The sequence below is a fragment of the Sorex fumeus genome, unplaced genomic scaffold, assembly GCF_029834395.1.
Source record: "Sorex fumeus unplaced genomic scaffold, SorFum_2.1 ptg000043l, whole genome shotgun sequence".
Taxonomy (NCBI): Eukaryota; Metazoa; Chordata; class Mammalia; order Eulipotyphla; family Soricidae; genus Sorex; species Sorex fumeus.
In genome coordinates, this window is record NW_026606100.1 from 31,344,723 (window position 1) to 31,363,464 (window position 18,742).

An 18,742-nucleotide genomic window follows, 5' to 3' on the forward strand; every position below is an offset into this window, starting at 1 on the left:
CACCCTGCAGACTTGGGTAACACAAAACGAGGATGGTCAAGGGAGATTACCTAAGGCTTAATGATTCCAGCTATAACCTTGCTTGTGCTGACAATCGATGTACGTAAATGCTGATCTTTGAATCTATAGGCTAAGGAGTGAGGTACTTTTAAATGGATTGGTTAAGAAAGTATATGTTGTTACAAATCTATTGGCTATGAAATGCGCGGGCTTTGCTGTAACGGCCAGTGAAGGCCTATATAAGATCCCCTTTGAAGAAGTTCGGGGCTCTCAGCCACTGCCCATTTTTGGGGTATGCTGCGGAGCCCCAGCATGCTGGTCTAAATAAACCCCGTTTTTACTCCTGCAGGAATTGTGTCTGTCTGGTCTCTCCGCGCCTCCCAGGGCCAGGGAACTCCCGATCCCAACACAGCTAAGCATTACCGAACGACTAGAATACGTGCCGCCGGCCTCCTCGCTAAAGCGACTACGACTCCCAGACGCCCTTGCGAAGCCAGGCGCCTCTTTCCGGGCACTTGTCGCGCCGCTGGGCCTTCTGGGAGTCGTAGTCTGGCGGCGTCTTTCGGGACTTGTAGTTCCCGCCCCACAATCGGCAGGGCGAGGCGGCGCCGGCGATCGGAGCTGCGCTGGGCGTTCAGGGGCCAAGATGGCGGCGCGCCGGGCACGGAGAGACGGAGTCGCGCCGCCTCCGAGTGGGGGCCCCGGCCCCGACCCCGGCGGCGGAGTCCGCGGCAGCGGTTGGGGGAGCCGGAGCCAAGCGCCCTATGGGACCGTTGGCGCGGGGAGCGGCGGAGAGCAGGTGAGAGGCTGGCGGGCGGCCCGCAGCTGGCAGGCAGAAACGGCGTGTGCCGGGCGGTGACACGTGGACGCTCCGGGAGAGGGAGGAAGCGCTCGCGAGCCGATGCCGGCCGGCGGCGCGGCGCGGGGCCGGGTTCGAGCGGAGCCCCGGACCGTTCGCTGCGGGGATGCGGACGGAGGCGGGGTCCTCAGGGCCGTTCCTCGAGGACGCTCGGGGGGCAGCCGCGGGTGTGGGAGACACGGCCCGCGGCGGGGGGCCCCGGGGCTGGGGCGTGGAGTCGGGGCGGGGGGGCGGGGGGCGGCCTCTGGATCTCGAGGATGCCGCGTGGGGGGCGGCCCGCGTCCCGCGTGCGGGGCCCCCTCTCCGAGCCACGTGGGGCCGGGGGAGAGATTTTTCCCGGGAGAACTTGTCTGCTTCCCCTCCCCCTCCGGGCGGCCCGGCGGCTCCCACGTGGGTTGGGCTCCCGGCGGGGGGAGCGGGCCGCGGGTCCACGTGGGGGCGGGGAGGCCCTGTCCACGTGGCTCTCCCGCTCTGGGCTGCCCGGCGGCTCGGACGGGCGCCGGAGCCGCACTGCCGGGAACTGGGTGTGTCTCCCCCGGTCCCGCCATCGCCGGCCGGGCCCGCGGAGGGCCCCCGGCGGGGAGGGAAGGTGCGGAGGAGGCGGGGGCTGGGAGCTGCGGCACGCAACTTTGCCCAGAACCTTGGAGGACTTTTCCCCCCCCTCTCGCGCTGGGGGTCCCGCGGCGTCTCCCGCCCGCGGATGGTCGGACGACTTTGCAGAGGTGCTGGGCGTCTTCCCGGCGGCTGGCGGCGTGTGTTGGGGGCGGGTGGGCGGGGTGGGGGTGGCGGGGCCGCGGCGTGAGCTGGTGGCGGCTTCGGTCTGACCGGCTTGTGAGTCACCCGCACTGGCGTTGGGGTTGCCCGCAGTCCTCCCTCATTGGCGATTCTCGGGTGCAGGGAGCGCGCCCGCAGACACGCGGGACAAGCTGCAGGAAGAGAAGGGAATCGTGCATTTTGCCCTTCACTTTCTCTCCACCCTCCCAGCCGCGGTGGCTGCCGAGGCCTGATGCCCGGGACCGACAATGCCGGCGGGAAGGGGGGCATTGTGGAAGGCGCGCTGGCATTGTGGCCAGGGGCTGGGAAAAGTTGGAGGCCATTGAGAACTGTGCTACCCTAGCAGAACTCTTGCATTGGGGGCTTCTATCCAGTCAGCTGTCTTTTTTTCTCCTCCCCACGCCCCCCCCCCCCAGCCCTGGGCCTTCAGCTTGCCTTATTTGCAGTCTGTCCCCCACTCTGCGTGGAGGGGTGCCTAGATTTCATCTGAACTGCTGCTGTCTCTTTGAAAGAATGAAGCGGAGTCTTTGAAAGCATTTTGGGGTGGGTGGCAGTTGGTGGACAGTAGGTTGCCAGGCAATGTCAGGTTTAACAGATGAATCCAGACGCTACCCCCAGAAGGGCTACTGGGGCCTCTGGGGCCGGAACTTGGAGCTGCCCACCACCCCTTCCCTTCCCTTCCCTTCCCTTCCCTTCCCTTCCCTTCCCTTCCCTTCCCTTCCCTTCCCGTCCCGTGGGACAGGGCACTACTTGAACTATATGGGAGAGGTTGGAAGGATCCATGGTCCTCCCTGTAATCCAAGTGCCATGGTCATCTGATGGAGACTGCAGGTGTGTCCCCCATCCCCATAAAGGTGGGTCTGTGGAAGCTCATCAGCCAGCTGTTTATTGAGCTACTGTGTTCAAGCTCAGGAGACTCCAACCAGCATGTTCCCCTGTCATCCGGGTCTTGGATTATTGGGCTAGACAAATGATGGTGAGTGGACCAAAGGTGTCCCCCCATAGATGGAGACTCCTCCATAGGAAATCTAGTTTTTATGCAGGGACCTGAAGACTGTGCATGGAGGAGCATTTATAGGAGGGGGTAGACTTTTTTTTCTTGGTGGTGGTGTTTCTTTCTTTCTTTCTTTTTCTTTTTTTTTTTTTTATGGCCAAAATGGGAGAGACCTGTATATGAATGTGTTAGAATGTGGTGGAAGAGGGTGCTGCAACAGAAGAGGTGGAGGAGGGCGATCAGGACCCCTGTAAGCCAGAGGGAGGAATTTTCAGACCAGTACTAATAGAAGTAGCACTGTACAGTAATATTCTTGGGAGGATAGAGGAAGAGACTCAGGAATTGGCCAGGGTCGAATCCAGAAGAGCCTCAGTGCAGCTTGTAACTTGCTCCGGGTCTGTCGGTGATCTTAGTTCTGGGGGCCATGCTGCTGGGGCGAGGGATTGGAGAGCTGTGCCTTGTCCCTGAGATTCTGGCCCAGTGCCTGGGTCAGAGAGGTGGCAGGACAGGTCACAGGGCAGGCCCCTTCTTCGCCCAGGATCTGCTGAGCCAGGCGCTCTTCAGATGCTGGTCGTAATTACAGGATTGTGAAGGTCTGGGAGGAACGCGTTCCTCAGCCCTGCCACCTTCCACTTCATCTCCAGACCTCACCTCCCGAGTGTCTCTGTCTCGCCTCTCCTCTCCCCGGGCACCAGGACTCCTAGTCACACCTGTTGCTTTTCCGCCTTTGGAGGAGATGGCCTTTCCCCTGGCTCCAGAAAGGCTTGTCTGTTGAAGCCTCATCTTGCCCTCGCTTCATGAGTTTTGTTGAGTAGATGGCCGAGGCTCTGGCCGCTGGTCTTGTCAGCTCTGTTCTAGCCACTTAGGGCCCTGCCCACGCCCACACTCCTGACAGGCCTGGGCGGGCGGCTCCGGCCTGACAAGGTGAAAGGGTTGCTAGTTCTTTGGGGAGTGGTGGGGTGGGGCTGCTCCATATGCAGAATGGAGTTTTCTCTTCGGCTCTCCCCTGGTACCATGGGAAAGAGACTTCTGTCCTTGGAGCAACAGTTGAGAGCTTGTGTGTTACATTGTAGAGCCTGAAGTAGCAGAGTCTGAGGTTAGTATGACTGTCAGTTCTGTTACAGACTCTGGGTCTGGTGGCCTCTTTAGCCCTGCAGGATGTATAAGCAGTTCACCCCTTCCAAAAAGGAGAAGGATATAAGCTAACAAAATACAAAGGGTCGTGTGCCCCAGAGGAACTTTGTTTTTTTGTGGGAGGGAGCAGGGCCAGCCACACCCAGCCATGCTCAGGACTTACTTCTGGCTGAGCTGAGAACCCTATGCTGTGCTTAGGGACCCTGTCATGCTTTAACCTCCTGTACTGCCTGGTGTCCCCACAGGAACTTGAGATCTAGTTTTATTCATGATTTTGCTGTGCCAGGGTTAACCCCAGGGCTTCACACATTGCAGAGCAAGTGCTCTATCTCCAAGCTGCATCCCCAGCCCCCAGGAATTTTGTGAGGATGAGCCAGGACATGACTGCCAGGAAAGCAAGTGGTACTGAAATCTGGAGATCCAGAGGTGCGAGGAGAGAGCAGAGGAGTATGGGGAGTCTGAGGTGTCATCCGGAAGAAGATGGGATGTGAGTTAAACAGCGAGAGATCGGAGTGAAGTAGCTATCACTGACATGCATCAGACGGCTTCGTCTCTGGGTACAGGCACAGTCATGATTAGGGACTGTGTGATGCCAGGAATCTATCTAGGACTCTGTCATGTAAAACATGTTCTCTACATGTACTCCAGCCCTTTGTACTCTCTCTCCAACTCCCAGCTTGATCTTTTTTTATGGTTTCCTTACCCCACCAGTTTAATATACTGTGGACCCAACCAGCTAGTCCAAGAAGGTCCTTCTTTCCCTTTCCCCTCTCCCAAGAACAAACTTTGATTTTTTTTTCCTTTTTGGGTCACACCCAGCGATGCTCAGGGGTTACTCCTGCTTCTGCACTCAGGAACTACTCCTGGCAGTGCTTGGGGACCATATGGGATGCTGGGGGTCGAATCCAGGTTGGCCGCATATAAGGCAGGCGCCCTAATCGCTGTACTGTCACTCCAGCCCTTAAGATTCTTGAACACTGCCATTGTGGTTGTGGAGTTGGCTCATGGTTTGGATTGTACAGAGTCTGACCCATTGGTGAGGGGGCTGTGCGCCTGGTGTCGGGGGCTCGTCAGTCAGCTGCCTGCCCCACAGCCCACACACGAGCCTTCATCTGTTCTTGGGACTTTTGCCACAGGTGCTGCTTCAAGAGGAAGGAGATGATTCTGGCTTTGTCAGTCTGTCACGACTGGGCCCCACTCTGAGGGACAAGGACCTGGAGATGGATGCCTTGTTGCTACAAGATGAGACACTGCTGGGGACCATGCAGAGTTACATGGATGCGTCACTCATCTCCCTCATTGAAGATTTTGGGAGCCTTGGAGAGGTAAGCAAGGACTGGGCATGGGGGTCTTTAAGAAGTAGCTTTGCATGGGTGGCTGTGACTTGCTAGCTCTGGATTCCCCGGAACCAGGCTTCTGGGTGCCTTGAGACCTTGAAATTGCTTGTTTTATCTCTGTAGACTGTCAGATTATGTTCTATGTAAGTATACTCTGGTGGGCCTTTCTTTCTCCCTGCCTGTGACCTTGATTTACATGTTCTTAGGGTTTTAATATCTGAACTCAAGTCTAGCCTAACCAAAGTGGTTATTTTTGGGGGAGGGGCAAGGGGGGGAACCACACCTGCTGGTGCTCACGGGCTGTTCCTGGCTCTGCTCAGAAATGACCCTGAGCTCAGAGGACCATACATGGTGCCAGGGATTTGAGTGGAGGAAGCTGAGGGCAAGGCAAATATCTTACTTCCTTGAACTGTCTCTCTGGCTCCTAGCCAAGTTTATCTGTTAAACACTATGTCTTTTCTAAGTGTGGATAGAGTAGCACTGTAGCACTGTCCTCCTGTTGTTTATCAATTTGCTTGAGCGGGCACCAGTAACGTCTCCTTTGTGAGACTTGTTATTGTTTTTGGCATATCGAATACACCACGGGGAGCTTGCCAGGCTCTGCTGTGCAGGTTGGATACTCTCGGTAGCTTGCCAGGCTCTCCAAGAGGGACGAAAGAATCGAACCCGAGTCAGCCATGTGCAAGGCAAACGCCCTACCCACTGTGCTGTCGCTCCAGCCCGTGGATAGAGTATGTAAAGCAAATAAACATTCAATCCTGGGGACCAGGAAGATACCTCAGGTAGCAGAGCTTATAAACCTAAGATGTGAAGGGCCAGGTTTTTTTTAATTTTTGTTTTGAATCAGACTGGGTGCCCCTTTTTGGGGGGATGAGGGGTTGGGCCAAACTCAGTATTACTTGGGAATTATTCCTGGCTCTGCACGCAGGATTTACTCCTGGTGGTGCTTGAGGAGCCGTATGGGATGCCGGGGGTTGAACTTGGGTTGGCTGCGTTCAAGGCAGGGACCCTGCTTGCTGTACTATCACTCCTGACCTTATTGGGTGCCTCTTGCCGGCTCCTCCTGGCAGTGCTTAGGGAATGGTGCTGTGCAGAGGATGGATAGACTCACCCTCTTGCATGCAAAGCATATGCTCAGCCTGTCGAGCTTGATCTCTGGTTAAAGACCCTGGGTTTAAGCCCTGACACTTCATGGCTCCCAACACCACAGTGGATGGATCACTGTAAAGATGGGCCCCTATAAAATAAAGACTTACTGTTTCTTGGCCTCATAGCAAAGGTCAAATGTAGTACCTGTTATTATCAGTTTAATATCTGATATGTCCCATATCCTACAACAGTTGAGTAAATGGATTTTGAGCAGAAGACAGAATAGGAGTTTGCTCTGTTCCTATGTGTTGACTTGGTCGTTGTCTTTTTTTTTTTTTTATTTTGGGCCACTGCTGGAAGTGCTCAGGGCTTACACTTATCTCTGTGCTCATGGATCACTCCTGCTGGGGCTTGGGGGACCATGTGGGGTACCAGAGATTAAACCCAGGTTGGCATGTACAAACAAGAACTCTACCCACTGTACTATTTCTCTGGCCCTGTCAACTTGATCTTGTAAGTGCTTCCAGGAGTGGTGTATTGAAAATATAAAAAAAGAACTCAATTCTGGGCCAGGGTAAGTAGCTTACTGGTAACACACTTGCCTTGAATGTTTAAGGCCCTGGGTTTGATCCCCAGTACTGCCAAAAAACAATGACAAAGATGCACGGTCCAAACTCAAATCCTTGGGACATTGTGGAGCCCCCCAAGCAACACTGTATCACCTTGCCCAAGCACCGACCCTGCTGGCTAGGTTGGCCAGTTATGACAGGGCTCCTACAATGTTGCTTGGAAGGTCCCCCGAGTCAGTTCTGAAAGGTCTGTGTTGACCTTGGGGGTGTTGGGTGGAGGTACAAGGGATTGGAGGCCACACCTCCTGGAGTTCTCCTCTCAGACAAGATGACTAAGCTGATCCTGAGAGATGGATTCTTCTTGGTGGTCCAGGAGGGCATTTAGGGATGTTGGTGCCACCTTCTGTTGTCTTTCTGGAGCAGAGCAGGTTGTCTTTGGAGGACCAGAATGAGGTGTCACTGCTCACGGCTCTCACTGAGATCTTGGACAATGCGGATTCTGAGAATCTGTCTCCGTTTGATAGCATTCCTGACTCGGACCTGCTTGTGTCACCCCGAGAGGGCTCCTCTGTGAGTGGAGGCTGGGGGAGAGGCCTGGAGGGGCCGCAGGGGTTCACACTGCCTTTGGGAGCCCATGTTAATTGTAAGTCTTTTTCTTAGTTGCACAAGCTGCTCACCATCTCTCGGACACCCCCAGAGCGTGACCTCATCACCCCAGTTGACCCGCTGGCAGCCAGCACAGGCAGTAGTAGAATGAGTGGGGTAAGCCTAACCTCTGCGGCTTCTTAAGAGGGAGGGTAATGCGGAATAGGCCTTGTTCTCTTTTAACTCCTGTTCTCTTTCCGGCAGGTTGAAATGTCTCTCGCAGATCCCTCTTGGGACTTCTCCCCACCCTCCTTCTTGGACACATCATCCCCCAAACTTCCTAGTTGGCGTCCCTCGAGGACCAGACCCCGCTGGGGCCAGTCTCCTCCCCAGCAGCGCAGTGATGGGGAAGAAGAGGAGGAGGTGGCTCGCTTCAGCCACCAGCTGCTTGCCGGGGAACTTGACAAGCCTGCGAGCAGCGTTCCAGACTTCCCCATGCACCTAGCCTGTCCTGAGGAGGAAGAGAAGATGGCAGCGACAGCAGAGATATCCGGGCAGGCATCTGGGGATGAGAGCATCTCCTCCCTGAGTGAACTGGTGCGAGCCATGCATCCCTACTGCCTGCCCGCCCTCACCCACCTGACTTCACTGGACGGTGAGCTGCAGGAGCAGACCGAGGGCCTGGCCCTGCCTGAGGATTGTGTGGTGCTGGAGATTGTGGGACATGCGGCTACAGCTGGCAGTGACCTGGAGATTCCAGTTGTGGTGCGGCAGATCCCTTCTGAACCCCAGCCGGGGCTCCTGCATGATGCCCTGGAGGCCGGTCCGGCCTTGGAACTGCTCATGCCCACACTGGAGTCAGGGACAGAGGCCAGCATGCCCAAGGAAGCCCTCAGCCTGGAGAAAGAGGGTCTGTCCTTGGACCTGAGGGAAAAGTTAGACTTAAGCAGCTTGATGGCGCCCCAGGACAGCATGGACCCAGAGGCACCCAAGGGGCCTCTGAACGCACCAGACAATGCCGCATCGAGTTCCCAGAAGACCAGAAAGGGCAGGAGGAAGAAGAGCAAGGATCAGCCCGCAGCCAGTGCAGAAGGCTATTCCAGGAGGCTGAGGTCATCCTCTCGCGGGCAGTGTAGAGGGACTGGACAGATGACTTCCCTGCCTCCAGAAGAAGTCCAGAGAGAGGCAGGAGCCTCCTGTGGCAGAGGGAAACCCCGGGCCTGGGCTCGGGCCTGGGCAGCCGCCTTGGAGAAACCAAGTTCCGGCCGCTTGGAGAGTCCTGCCAGACAAGCTAGTCCAGCTGGGGAGGGTCCTCGAGACCTCCGTCCCTCCCTGGTTGACCCCGTCCAAGGCAGCTCAGTTCAGGTTCATCTCTCACTGGGGGACTCTGCCCAAGCCAACCCTGAGCCACCTGGCTCCATTGAAGCTGACCCCACAGCAGGTGGCGTTGTTCCCACCGACCCTGCACCTGCTGCCCCCCGCCCCAGGTGGCCTTGCTGCAGCTGACTTGGAACTGGTTGATTCTCTCCCCTCTGACCCAGTTCCGACTGACTCCACAGCGGTGGGCCCTGCGGTGGCTGTTCCCATCGCAGATGACATGCCACCCGTTGCCCCTGTCCCGGCTATGCCGATGCCAGTTGACTCTGTTCCCACAGACCCCCCTCCAGGTGACTCAGTACTGGCCAAGTCTCGGCCCACTGATCCCCGTCGTGGCGCGGCGCTATCTGCCCAGGCGAGTTTAGCCTCTCCGTTCTTTCTGGAGTCGGAGGTCTCAGATCTCTCGAAAGCTCCCGTCCCTGAAGGCAAGGCCGCAGGTCCTCTGAAGGTGGAAAATGGTGCCGGTGCCCCCACCCAGGAAGCCAAACCCCGACCCCTTAGCCTGTCTGAGTACCGGCGACGGAGGCAGCAGCGTCAAGCAGAGGCAGAAGAGAGGAGTTCGCAGCCCCCAGCTGGGAAGTGGCCCAGCCTCCCGGAGACCCCCACGGGGCTGGCAGACATCCCTTGTCTTGTCATCCCGACAGCCCCGACTAAGAAGACGGCTGCGCAGAGAAGCCCTGAGGTCTCTCCTCCAGGCGCGTGCTCTGTCCCTGTGGCTCCCAGCCCTGCCTCTCCTAGTCCAGAGCCACCCGCGAGCAAGCCTCTGTCCTCCACGACTCCTGAGCAGATGCCAGCCCAGGAGATGCCACTGCCGGCCGCACCTCTGCCTCCCCCTGCCGTGCAGTCCATGCTCCCCCCGATGCCCTCTGCGCCGCCTTTCCCTCCTGGTGGACTGGGCATGACTGCCATGCTGCCCCTTCCTGCTAGTGGGCAAGGGGTCTCCAGTCTCCCCCCGCCCCCCCTGCAGCCTCCGAGTCTCCCGGTGCCCCCTGATCCGTACCCTCACTATGCTCCTGTGCCGCCTTGGCCGTGTTACCCCCCCGTGGCCCCCTCTGGCTACCCTTGCCTGCCTCCCCCGCCGACGGTACCCCTAGTGTCTGGGACTCCTGGTGCTTATGCTGTGCCCCCTACTTGCAACGTGCCTTGGGTACCTCCCCCTGCCCCAGTCCCACCTTACAGTTCCAGCTGTTCCTACGGGCCCCTGGGCTGGGGCCCGGGACTGCAGCCCCCTCCGTTCTGGCCTGCTGTGCCCCCACCTCCATTGCCTCTGGCTTCCGTTGGAAGGGCTGTCCCCCCACCCAAGGTGGAGTCCAGTGGCGCCCCCGCTGGCCCTTCTGAAAGTGTACTTCCTGTGCCGATGGCGCCTCCCCAAGGCCTTCAAGCCTCCGCTGGGCAGGGAGCCGCAGCCGTCGAGACTGCCAGAGTGGAGGGGAAGCCAGTGCCTGCACCTCCTCTGAAGCACAAGGTGTCCTCCCCCGGCCAGAGCGCCCCGGGCAAGACTCCACCGTGTGGGGCCGTCCAGGAGCCCGAGTCTGAGAGACTGAAGCCGGAGCCGCAGGAGACCCGGCCCAGGGAGAAGCCACCTTCTCCTGTAGCCAAGGCGGCTTCTGCAGCCACGCCTAAGCCGAGCACTGTTCCTAAGCTGCCCGCGCTCCACCCGGCCCGGCTGAGGAAGCTCTCCTTCCTGCCTAAGCCGCGCGCCCAGGGCCCCGAGGATGTCGTGCAAGCTTTCATCAGTGAGATCGGTGAGTGCCACGTGGACCTGTGGGTATAGAAGCTGCACGGGAGGGGACTGTCCTTCGTAGGCAAGGTTAAGCCAGCTCTGGGGGGCCGGCCTGCCTTAGAGCCCTGAGGAGGTTCGTGGGGGGGGCAGACGCTCGGGCAGATGATGCCTTCCTTTTTGCGTTGTGTTGCTGAGTACTGTAGGAAAGCGGAGCGTGAAGGGAGAAGTGAGGTGATGGGGCTTGCGGTCACTCGTCACTTTGTTGATTCCATGTTGGTTTTCTTGTCCAGGAATTGAGGCATCAGACCTGTCCAGTCTGCTGGAGCAATTTGAGCAGTCAGAAGGTGAGGGCGCCTACGTGGCTACTCTGGTGGTTAACATTTTTGTGGCATTTTCTCTGGGCCCAACATGCTGTGATTCTTAAACACGGGGGAAGTTGTTGAGCTGGAGGAGGTATTTTCAGACATTAGAACCCCCCCCCCCCCCCCCCCCCACTGGAACGAGGGCTCACCTGTGACTAAGCTCAGGAGAGGATGGCAGTTCAGCAAGGTAGGAACAGATGGGCAGGGAGCTTGGAGTTGGCTCGAATGGAGGCAGGGTTCTTGAGTTAAGTAGTGCTCAAGCTGGACCTAGCAAAAAGACAGGACTTCGTCTGGAGTGCGGTGAATGGAAGCAGAGGGGTCAGCAATGCCTGAGGGTTTGATTGGAAGGCTGTCGCTGTGGGGGATGGTTGGACAGCTTTCTGAGTGCAGTGTATGGATTGCGGGGCCGTGAGGGATGCTGTGTCCTGTTCTGAATCAGCTTATGCTTTTACCTGGGGCAAATAACCTTCCAAAATCACCCCCACCTGAGTTTAAGGCATCTTGTAGTATCAAGCAAAATACAGAATTTAATCAGCTGTAAAACAAGAACAGCTCATGGTTTGGCACGTCATGTAGAACTTTGAGAACAGTTTAGGCAGGTTATGTAGAACTTTGTCAGATTTCGAAGCGTGGACCCTGTTTCTGAATGGAGAAAGGACGATTGGAAGTAGTTCGGGGTTGGTGGGGGGCTCAAGGGTGAGAGCCATGTCTTGCTGCGCTTGTCCTGACTTCCATTCTCAGCACTGCTGGAATCTTTGACCCCTGCTGTGTCTGAGTGACCCTGGTGCCGCCCCTCCCCCCCCCCCCCCCCCCCCCCCCCCCCCCCGGAAGGGAAGGCTGGGGAGAGCCCAGTGCACTATGTAGGCAAAGTAGATTTTCTTTCTTTGGGTCTCAGAGTGAACTTTTCCACCTCCTGTTGGGCTTTTAACTAGTGTGGTTTTTTTGCAGCCAAAAAGGAGTGCCCTCCCCCCGCTCCTGCTGACAGCTTGGCTGTAGGAAACTCAGGGTGAGTATGGAGACTTCCGAGTGAGTTACTCTGCCCCGACCCGCGGGACTAGTCAACGTGGATAACCGGGAGAGGGTGCGCGAGTGAGAAAAAGAGACAGAAGAATGGGAGCAAGTCAAGACTCTGATCAAGCTCCCAATTTCTTTCTCCCAAGCTAGCCTTTTATAATTGATTACGTGAGGAAGTGGGGAAATGGGGAATTAACCAAGCATGCAGATTTTCAATAAATCATGGTGTGAGCCCTAGCGGTGGGCTCATGGCACTTATCCCGGCCATAGCTCAGAAACTTACACAATGTATTTTAGCATTTTTCCAAGAAGAGATTAGTTCTTAAATTGCAGGTCAGGCTATACTGGCATTTTGGCTATGGGCATTACCCTATAGCTGTTGGTCAGCAGCCAGCTGGCGCTCCCGAACCGCCTGCTGGATGCCACTGTGGCAGGGATGTTCAGTCAGCTCTAGAGCTTTCCTGTTGCCCCATCCCTTGCTCTGGGCAGGACACACAGGTATCTTGGTAGGGAGGTAAGGAGGATGTGTGTTGTCCTCCAGCCAAGGCCTGGATGTACCCTTACCTTCCGGCAAACTCATGCCTTTGGGTATTTCCTTCCTTTAAGAAATCTGAAGTTTGCTCAACATGGGGTGGTGGAAAACAAGGATGTGGGTGGAGGGGATTGGCAGCGAGGACTCCGTGTCCCGACTCCTTGGAGGACATAAGTGCCCTGGACCTCCCTATTTTCCATCTGCAAACCTGGAGAGGCCATTTCTCATGTTCATGATACCCTGTCCCATTCTGTGCAGCGTGTTCCCTTACATGTTAATTTCGGGTTGGTTTGAGCTGGGCCAGTGAGTCTCCTGCCTTGAATTGGGTGGTGCTTTTGCAGTTATATAGTTGGGCTACCTCCTGGATTGGACAGCGCTTAGTTGGGGCCCCGCCTACAATTTGGTCATTACGATCCTCTCTCGTGCTGGAGGAGAATGATAAGGGCAGTGTGTGTACCTTACTTCCTCTGCGCCCACGCTCCTCTCCTCTCCCTCTGCTCTGCGTGGAAAGCAGATGTATAGGATGTCGAGGAGGCAATCAATCAGGCTTTCCATTTTCCCCCCACCAGCAGCGTTGACACTCCCCAGGAGAAGAAGCCCTTAGACCGGTTACAAGCCCCAGAACTGGCCAACGTGGCAGGTGGGTTCAGGGTGGGGATCTCGTGCCTTTGATTAGTGTCTGCAGCCAACGTTTGTAGAACCTTCTCTGCACCAAGTATGTAGGTGTTGGGAGTTCAGAGATCTGATACTCCGCCTCAAGGATGTGCGCACAAGTGAGCACGTTGCGGATTTGGTTGAATGTGAAAGCAGTCTGTGTCTTCATATTGGGACGGAAGGCGTACATTCAGGGAAGGCTTATGGAGAAGGTGACGAGAAAGGCACCGGGCTCAGGTAGACTGAGGCCATGGCGCATTCTAACAGGGAGAGCAGTTTGAGCGAGAAACAGAACTAGTCTGCTGTTTCGGGGGGGTGGGGATCGCGAATGGTTAGTTTTGACTGGAGTTGGGTGAACGGACCTGGGCGGTGGGTGAGTCGTCTGTAGGAAGTCAGATCATAACAGCTGAGTGCCAGACACACCGTTCAGACTTTATCCTGTGCATGGAGAAGCCTTGCCAGGTTGCTTTTGGGGTTTGCCCAGCAGGAATGTGGGAGGCAGATGAAGAGGACGCTGGGGTAGGCGATCATCTCAAGGTTGAGCCCAGGCAAGGTACAGCTGAGAGGCCAGCGGGTGCTGGGTGGGGAGGGTGGGCCAGTGAAGGAAGAGCTAGATGCCACAGGCCCTGGCCCCCAGCAAAGTTAATGCAGTGACAGGTTGAGGGGTTCAGGAGGACTTTAGCTGGCGGGGCTTCTCTTGCAGGTGCCATGATGGGGAAGTTGAGGGAATAGTGCAGCATGGGAGCCGCTGGGCCCTTGACCGTTGTTGGTGTACTTTGTGAGATAGGTGGGGGTCTCGGGATCCCCTAACGCCGTGTTTGGAAGTGTAGATTCAGATCTCATTCTGCTGTCCATCCTCCCTCCCCTCACAGGGCTCACCCCTCCAGCCACCCCTCCCCACCAGTTATGGAAGCCCCTGGCTGCTGTCTCTCTGCTGGCCAAAGCCAAATCTCCTAAATCCACGGCCCAGGAGGGGACCCTGAAGTCTGAAGGAGTTACAGAGGCCAAACATCCAGCTGCAGCCCGCCTCCAAGAAGGGGCCCAGGGCCCCAGTCCAGTTCATGTGGGCTCCGGGGACCATGACTATTGTGTTCGGAGCAGGACACCCCCCAAAAGGATGCCTGCTCTAGTCATTCCAGAGGTGGGCTCCCGCTGGAATGTCAAACGCCATCAGGACATCACCATCAAACCTGTCTTGTCCCTGGGCCCAGCTGCCCCAGTGCCCCCACGTACTGCTGCCTCCCAGGAGCCACTTGACCACAGGACTAGCAATGAGCAGGCAGAACCCCCTGCCCCGTGCCTCGCCCCTTCCGCCTTGCTTTCCCCTGAGGCCTCGCCGTGCCGGACTGACACTAGGACTCTTCCCGAGCCCTCAGCCAAGCAGCGGTCAATGCGCTGTTACCGCAAAGCCTGCAGGTCGGCCAGTCCCCAGAACCGGGGCTGGCAGGGCCGTCGGGGCCGCAGCAGTCGCTCTGTCAGCTCTGGGTCCAACCAGACCAGCGAAGCATCATCTTCCTCATCCTCATCGTCGTCCTCATCCCGGTCCCGGTCCAGGTCCCTCTCCCCCCCACACAAGAGGTGGCGAAGGTGAGCTCCGATGGTCTGTTGGGCCTCTCCACTGAGAGGACCAACCCTCTGATGGACTTTGCTGCTTCCAGGCCCTGAGGCTGCTCTGTGGTCCCCTTTTCTGGGCAGTTGAAAGGCAAACCAAGGCCCTAGCTTTCATTTCCCTCTGAGGCTTGGGAGATCCCGGGCGGGGTTGGGAGTGGGGGGGATCCTTCTTTCCCTTTTCTTTTTTGGTTCTTGATTTTGAGCCACCTATAGTCATCCTAGGGGACTGTGTGGTCTCCAATATGCAAAGCTTGTGCTCAGCACCTAAAACTCTCTGAGACTTGCTTTGGGGAGACCAGAAGGGTCTGATTGTCAGTGATCATATTGATTTCCTTATATTCTTCACATTTCTGTATCAGAAGGTGGAAGGTGGGAAATAGATGGCTGTTAAAGAGTGTGGCAGTCTGTTGGGTGTTACTATGTGCCCAATGTCTCATGGGACTACCTTTTTCTCAGTAATGCCCAAATTTTCCCACTTACTGAAGACTTGCGGGGGGCAGGGGGGTACACCTAGAGGTGCTCAAGGGTTATTCTTGGATTTGCACTCAGGAATTAATCCTGATGGGCCTTGGAGGGACTATGTGGGATGCCAGAGATCAGACTGGGCTTGGCTCCATGCAAGGCAAATGCCCTACCCTCTGAATTGCTGAATTATCTCTCCAGCTCCTGAGGACCTTTTTAAATTTGTGTCTGGATTTTTTTTTGTTTGTTTCCATTTTGGGGCCACACCTGACAATGCTCAGGACTTAATCTTGGCTCTGCTCTTAGGAATCATTCCTGCATTCCTGGCGGTGCTCAAAGCTTCTCAGAACACCCTGCCTGCTGTGTTATCACTCTTGTCCTCTGGGTTTTTTTTTTTTTTTTTTTGAGGGGTTATGGGACCACATCCTGTGGTGCTCAGTACTTATTCCTGACTCTAGTCAGGGATCATTCCTGGCAGGGCAGTGGCACATGCAAGTTGAGTGCTTTATGCCCTGTACTACCCTCTTCAACCCCAAGAATTTTTGGTTTTTGACAGTAAGGCATGTCTTCAGAAATGACCCCTGTTGCAGGTCTCGCACAGTCACTTACTCTTGTGTCATAGCACTTCTTTGAGACACAGTAGGGGAGCGGGATCCAGAAACTTGGACCTGCATTATCTGATACATTTCTAATAGTGTCGGGCCTCCATTTATATTTTGATTTTAATATTTATTGTTCTGTTTTTGGGCCACATCCAGCGGTGCCCAGGAATCACTCCTGAGTGATTGGGTTTGGGGAAGCATCTGAGGTGCTGGGGGTTAAACCCAGGTTGGCCATGTGCAAGGCAAACACTGCCCACTGTATTACTGTTGCTCTGACCGCAGACCTCCATTTTTTTCTGTCTTGTTAAATATTTTAAAATTTCATTGTTACATACTTAAATATACTATGAAACACTCTGAAATATTTCCAGCTACATCTAAAGCTCACGTGAAGGGTTGGAATGATAGGACATTGGCTAGCTTGCTTTCCTTGCTCGCAGTTGACCTGTGTTTGAACCCCGTCACCCCACATGGCCCCCTGAGCCTGCAGGAATAATTCCCGAGTGCAGTTAGGAGTAACTTCTGAGCATTGCCAGGTGTGACCCCAAAACTAAACAGGTGGTTCTCAGGTCAGTTGTGGAGGGTCTTCAGATTTCTCTGCTTGTTCTCTGGTCCTGAGCTTCCTGATAGCACGGCAGCCTGGAGCCGAAGGGAGGCTAGTATGTGAATAGCGGCGTCACTCCCCGCATTCCTGTGGGCCCCTTTATTCCCCAGATCCAGTTGCAGTTCCTCTGGACGGTCCCGAAGATGTTCTTCCTCCTCCTCCTCCTCATCATCATCTTCCTCAACATCCTCTTCCTCATCCAGTTCCCGAAGCCGTTCTCGTTCTCCATCCCCCCGCCGGAGAAGTGACAGGAGGCGGCGGTGAGCACGTGTTCAGGGAGTCAGAGCATCTGGGAGGCACGTGCCTGACTGAGAGTCTCGAGACATCTGGGGGTTTCATGGCATTTTCTTTTGTCAGGTACAGCTCTTACCGTTCACACGACCATTACCAAAGGCAGAGAGTGCTGCAGAAGGAGCGTGCAATAGTGAGTGGAAGATGGGTCCCGGGCGCGGGGGGCTTGTGCCTGTGCCGTGAGCAGAGCCACCTGCCCCCCCGTGCGCAGGCTCAGTGCCCCAATGTTCTTGCCAACACAGGAAGAGAGAAGAGTAGTCTTCATTGGGAAGATACCTGGCCGCATGACTCGGTCAGAGCTGAAGCAAAGGTTCTCTGTTTTTGGAGAGATTGAGGAGTGCACCATCCACTTCCGTGTCCAAGGGTAAGCCTGGGCCCTAGTGATCAGGACGTGCTTTCCGGTCCCTTCATCTCTCTGATGCTTTTGTCTTCGCTGATTTTTGTAATACTTTGTCTTTACCTCTTGCTGATGTGTGCTGGGCAACGGGGGCACCTTCATTCCTACAGTCAGAAAGGTCGGCCCTTTGGGGAATGAGAACCACCCCAGTACCCCTCTCTCCCGGGGAGCGTTCTCTTCTCTGTGGCCTGTGCCCAGAGAGCCATCCCAGTCCTTTCCCCACCCTCCTGACCAGTGACAACTATGGCTTCGTCACTTACCGCTATGCCGAGGAGGCCTTTGCAGCCATCGAGAGTGGCCACAAGCTGAGGCAAGCAGATGAGCAGCCCTTTGATCTCTGTTTTGGGGGCCGCAGGCAGTTCTGCAAGAGAAGTTATTCTGATCTTGGTGAGTAGAGGGAGGCCGGGAACTCCCTTGTACTTTGATTCCTCCCCAGAAGGGTTCCCAACCTTTTGAGAGTAAGGCTAGCAGACTTGTCTTCATCAGACATCAAGTATCTAAAAGGTGGGATGAGAGCAGAAATGAGAAGTGGGGGCTCTCCTTGACTTAAAATCAGGGTGCATTTAGCTTCCGTTACTGGGTTGGGCCCTTTGAGGACCCGTGGTTGGGAAGAACACTCTCGAGTTTGTGTGTATGTGTGTGTGTGTGTGTTTCTCTCTCTAGACTCCAATCGGGAAGATTTTGACCCAGCTCCTGTAAAGAGCAAATTTGATTCTCTTGACTTTGACACATTGTTGAAACAGGCCCAGAAGAACCTCAGGAGGTAACCCTGGGCTCTTCTCCCCCTTTCCCTTATCTGTGGAGGTGCCCAGCCTCATCCCTCCCCCACCATAGGGGGGAGAGCTGCTAGTGAGGAATGACTGTTTTATAAAGAAATGGAAAAAAGTGAAATAAAAATGTGTTAAATCAGATTTTTAAGGGGTTTTTCTTTTTCCTTTTCTTTTTTTTTTTAAATAAGCATTAAAAAAGTTAACTTGCATTCCTGTGTAAGATTGGGGTTGTGGGGTGCCCCCAGTATTTGGAACATCTGAGTAACTATGCAGATTAATAAACATCAACTCAAAAGAACCTGAGTGTTGTGCTTCTTTCAGTGGTGCTAGTTTCACACATACTTTTTTCCTGAACACACATCCTGTATCAGTAACTTTGTTAAGTTCATTAAGAATACCTCTGGCCAGGTTCAAAACGTTATTGTATTTAAATACAAAACTAGAACTAAAATGTGACAGTGACTTTGCTGTCAGTCATCTAGAGTGCTGCTTCTCACACTTGAAAACATTTGGGGCTGGAGCAATAGCACAGCGGGAAGGGCATTTGCCTTGCACGCGGCCGACCCGGGTTTGATTCCCAGCGTCCCATATGGTCCCCCGAGCACCACCAGGGTTAATTCCTGAGTGCAGAGCCAGGAGTAACCCCTGTGCATTGCCGGGTGTGACCCAAAAAGCAAAAACAAAACAAAACAAAAAACTTGAAAACATTTGATAGGGCCAGAGAGTATAGGGATTAAGGTGCTTGTCCTGTATCCTGCCAACCCTGGTTTGAGTTCCTGTCCACTGCCAAGATTATTTCTGAGCTCAGAGCTAGGAATAACTGCTGAATACTGGTAAGTATGACTCTCTCTCCAGCACCCCCACAAAAGGGGGGCATATGAATCTGGGAAGTTAGTTCAAAGAACTATACTTGTACCCAGGAGCCCTGGGCTCTACATCTGTACTGCATTCCAGGAAGTCTGGGTTCAGGAGCTGGAGTGACAGTACAGCAGATAGGGTATT

General features: G+C 55.3%; 1 protein-coding gene and 1 pseudogene across 1 annotated transcript; both read left to right on the forward strand.

The window, feature by feature from the left end:
- The first annotated feature begins 607 nt into the window (after nucleotides 1-607).
- On the forward strand, nucleotides 608-18,030 carry PPRC1 (PPARG related coactivator 1). Its single transcript, XM_056120510.1, is given in 13 exon segments — nucleotides 608-799; nucleotides 4,898-5,086; nucleotides 7,180-7,326; nucleotides 7,417-7,518; nucleotides 7,606-8,811; nucleotides 8,813-10,463; nucleotides 10,732-10,785; nucleotides 11,752-11,809; nucleotides 16,393-16,542; nucleotides 16,640-16,706; nucleotides 16,816-16,937; nucleotides 17,206-17,357; nucleotides 17,634-18,030. Coding segments are annotated over 13 exon segments (4,155 nt in total). The 5' UTR covers nucleotides 608-646; the 3' UTR covers nucleotides 17,738-18,030.
- On the forward strand, nucleotides 6,353-6,517 carry LOC130029988 (uncharacterized; annotated as a pseudogene).
- Nucleotides 18,031-18,742: the final 712 nt, after the last annotated feature.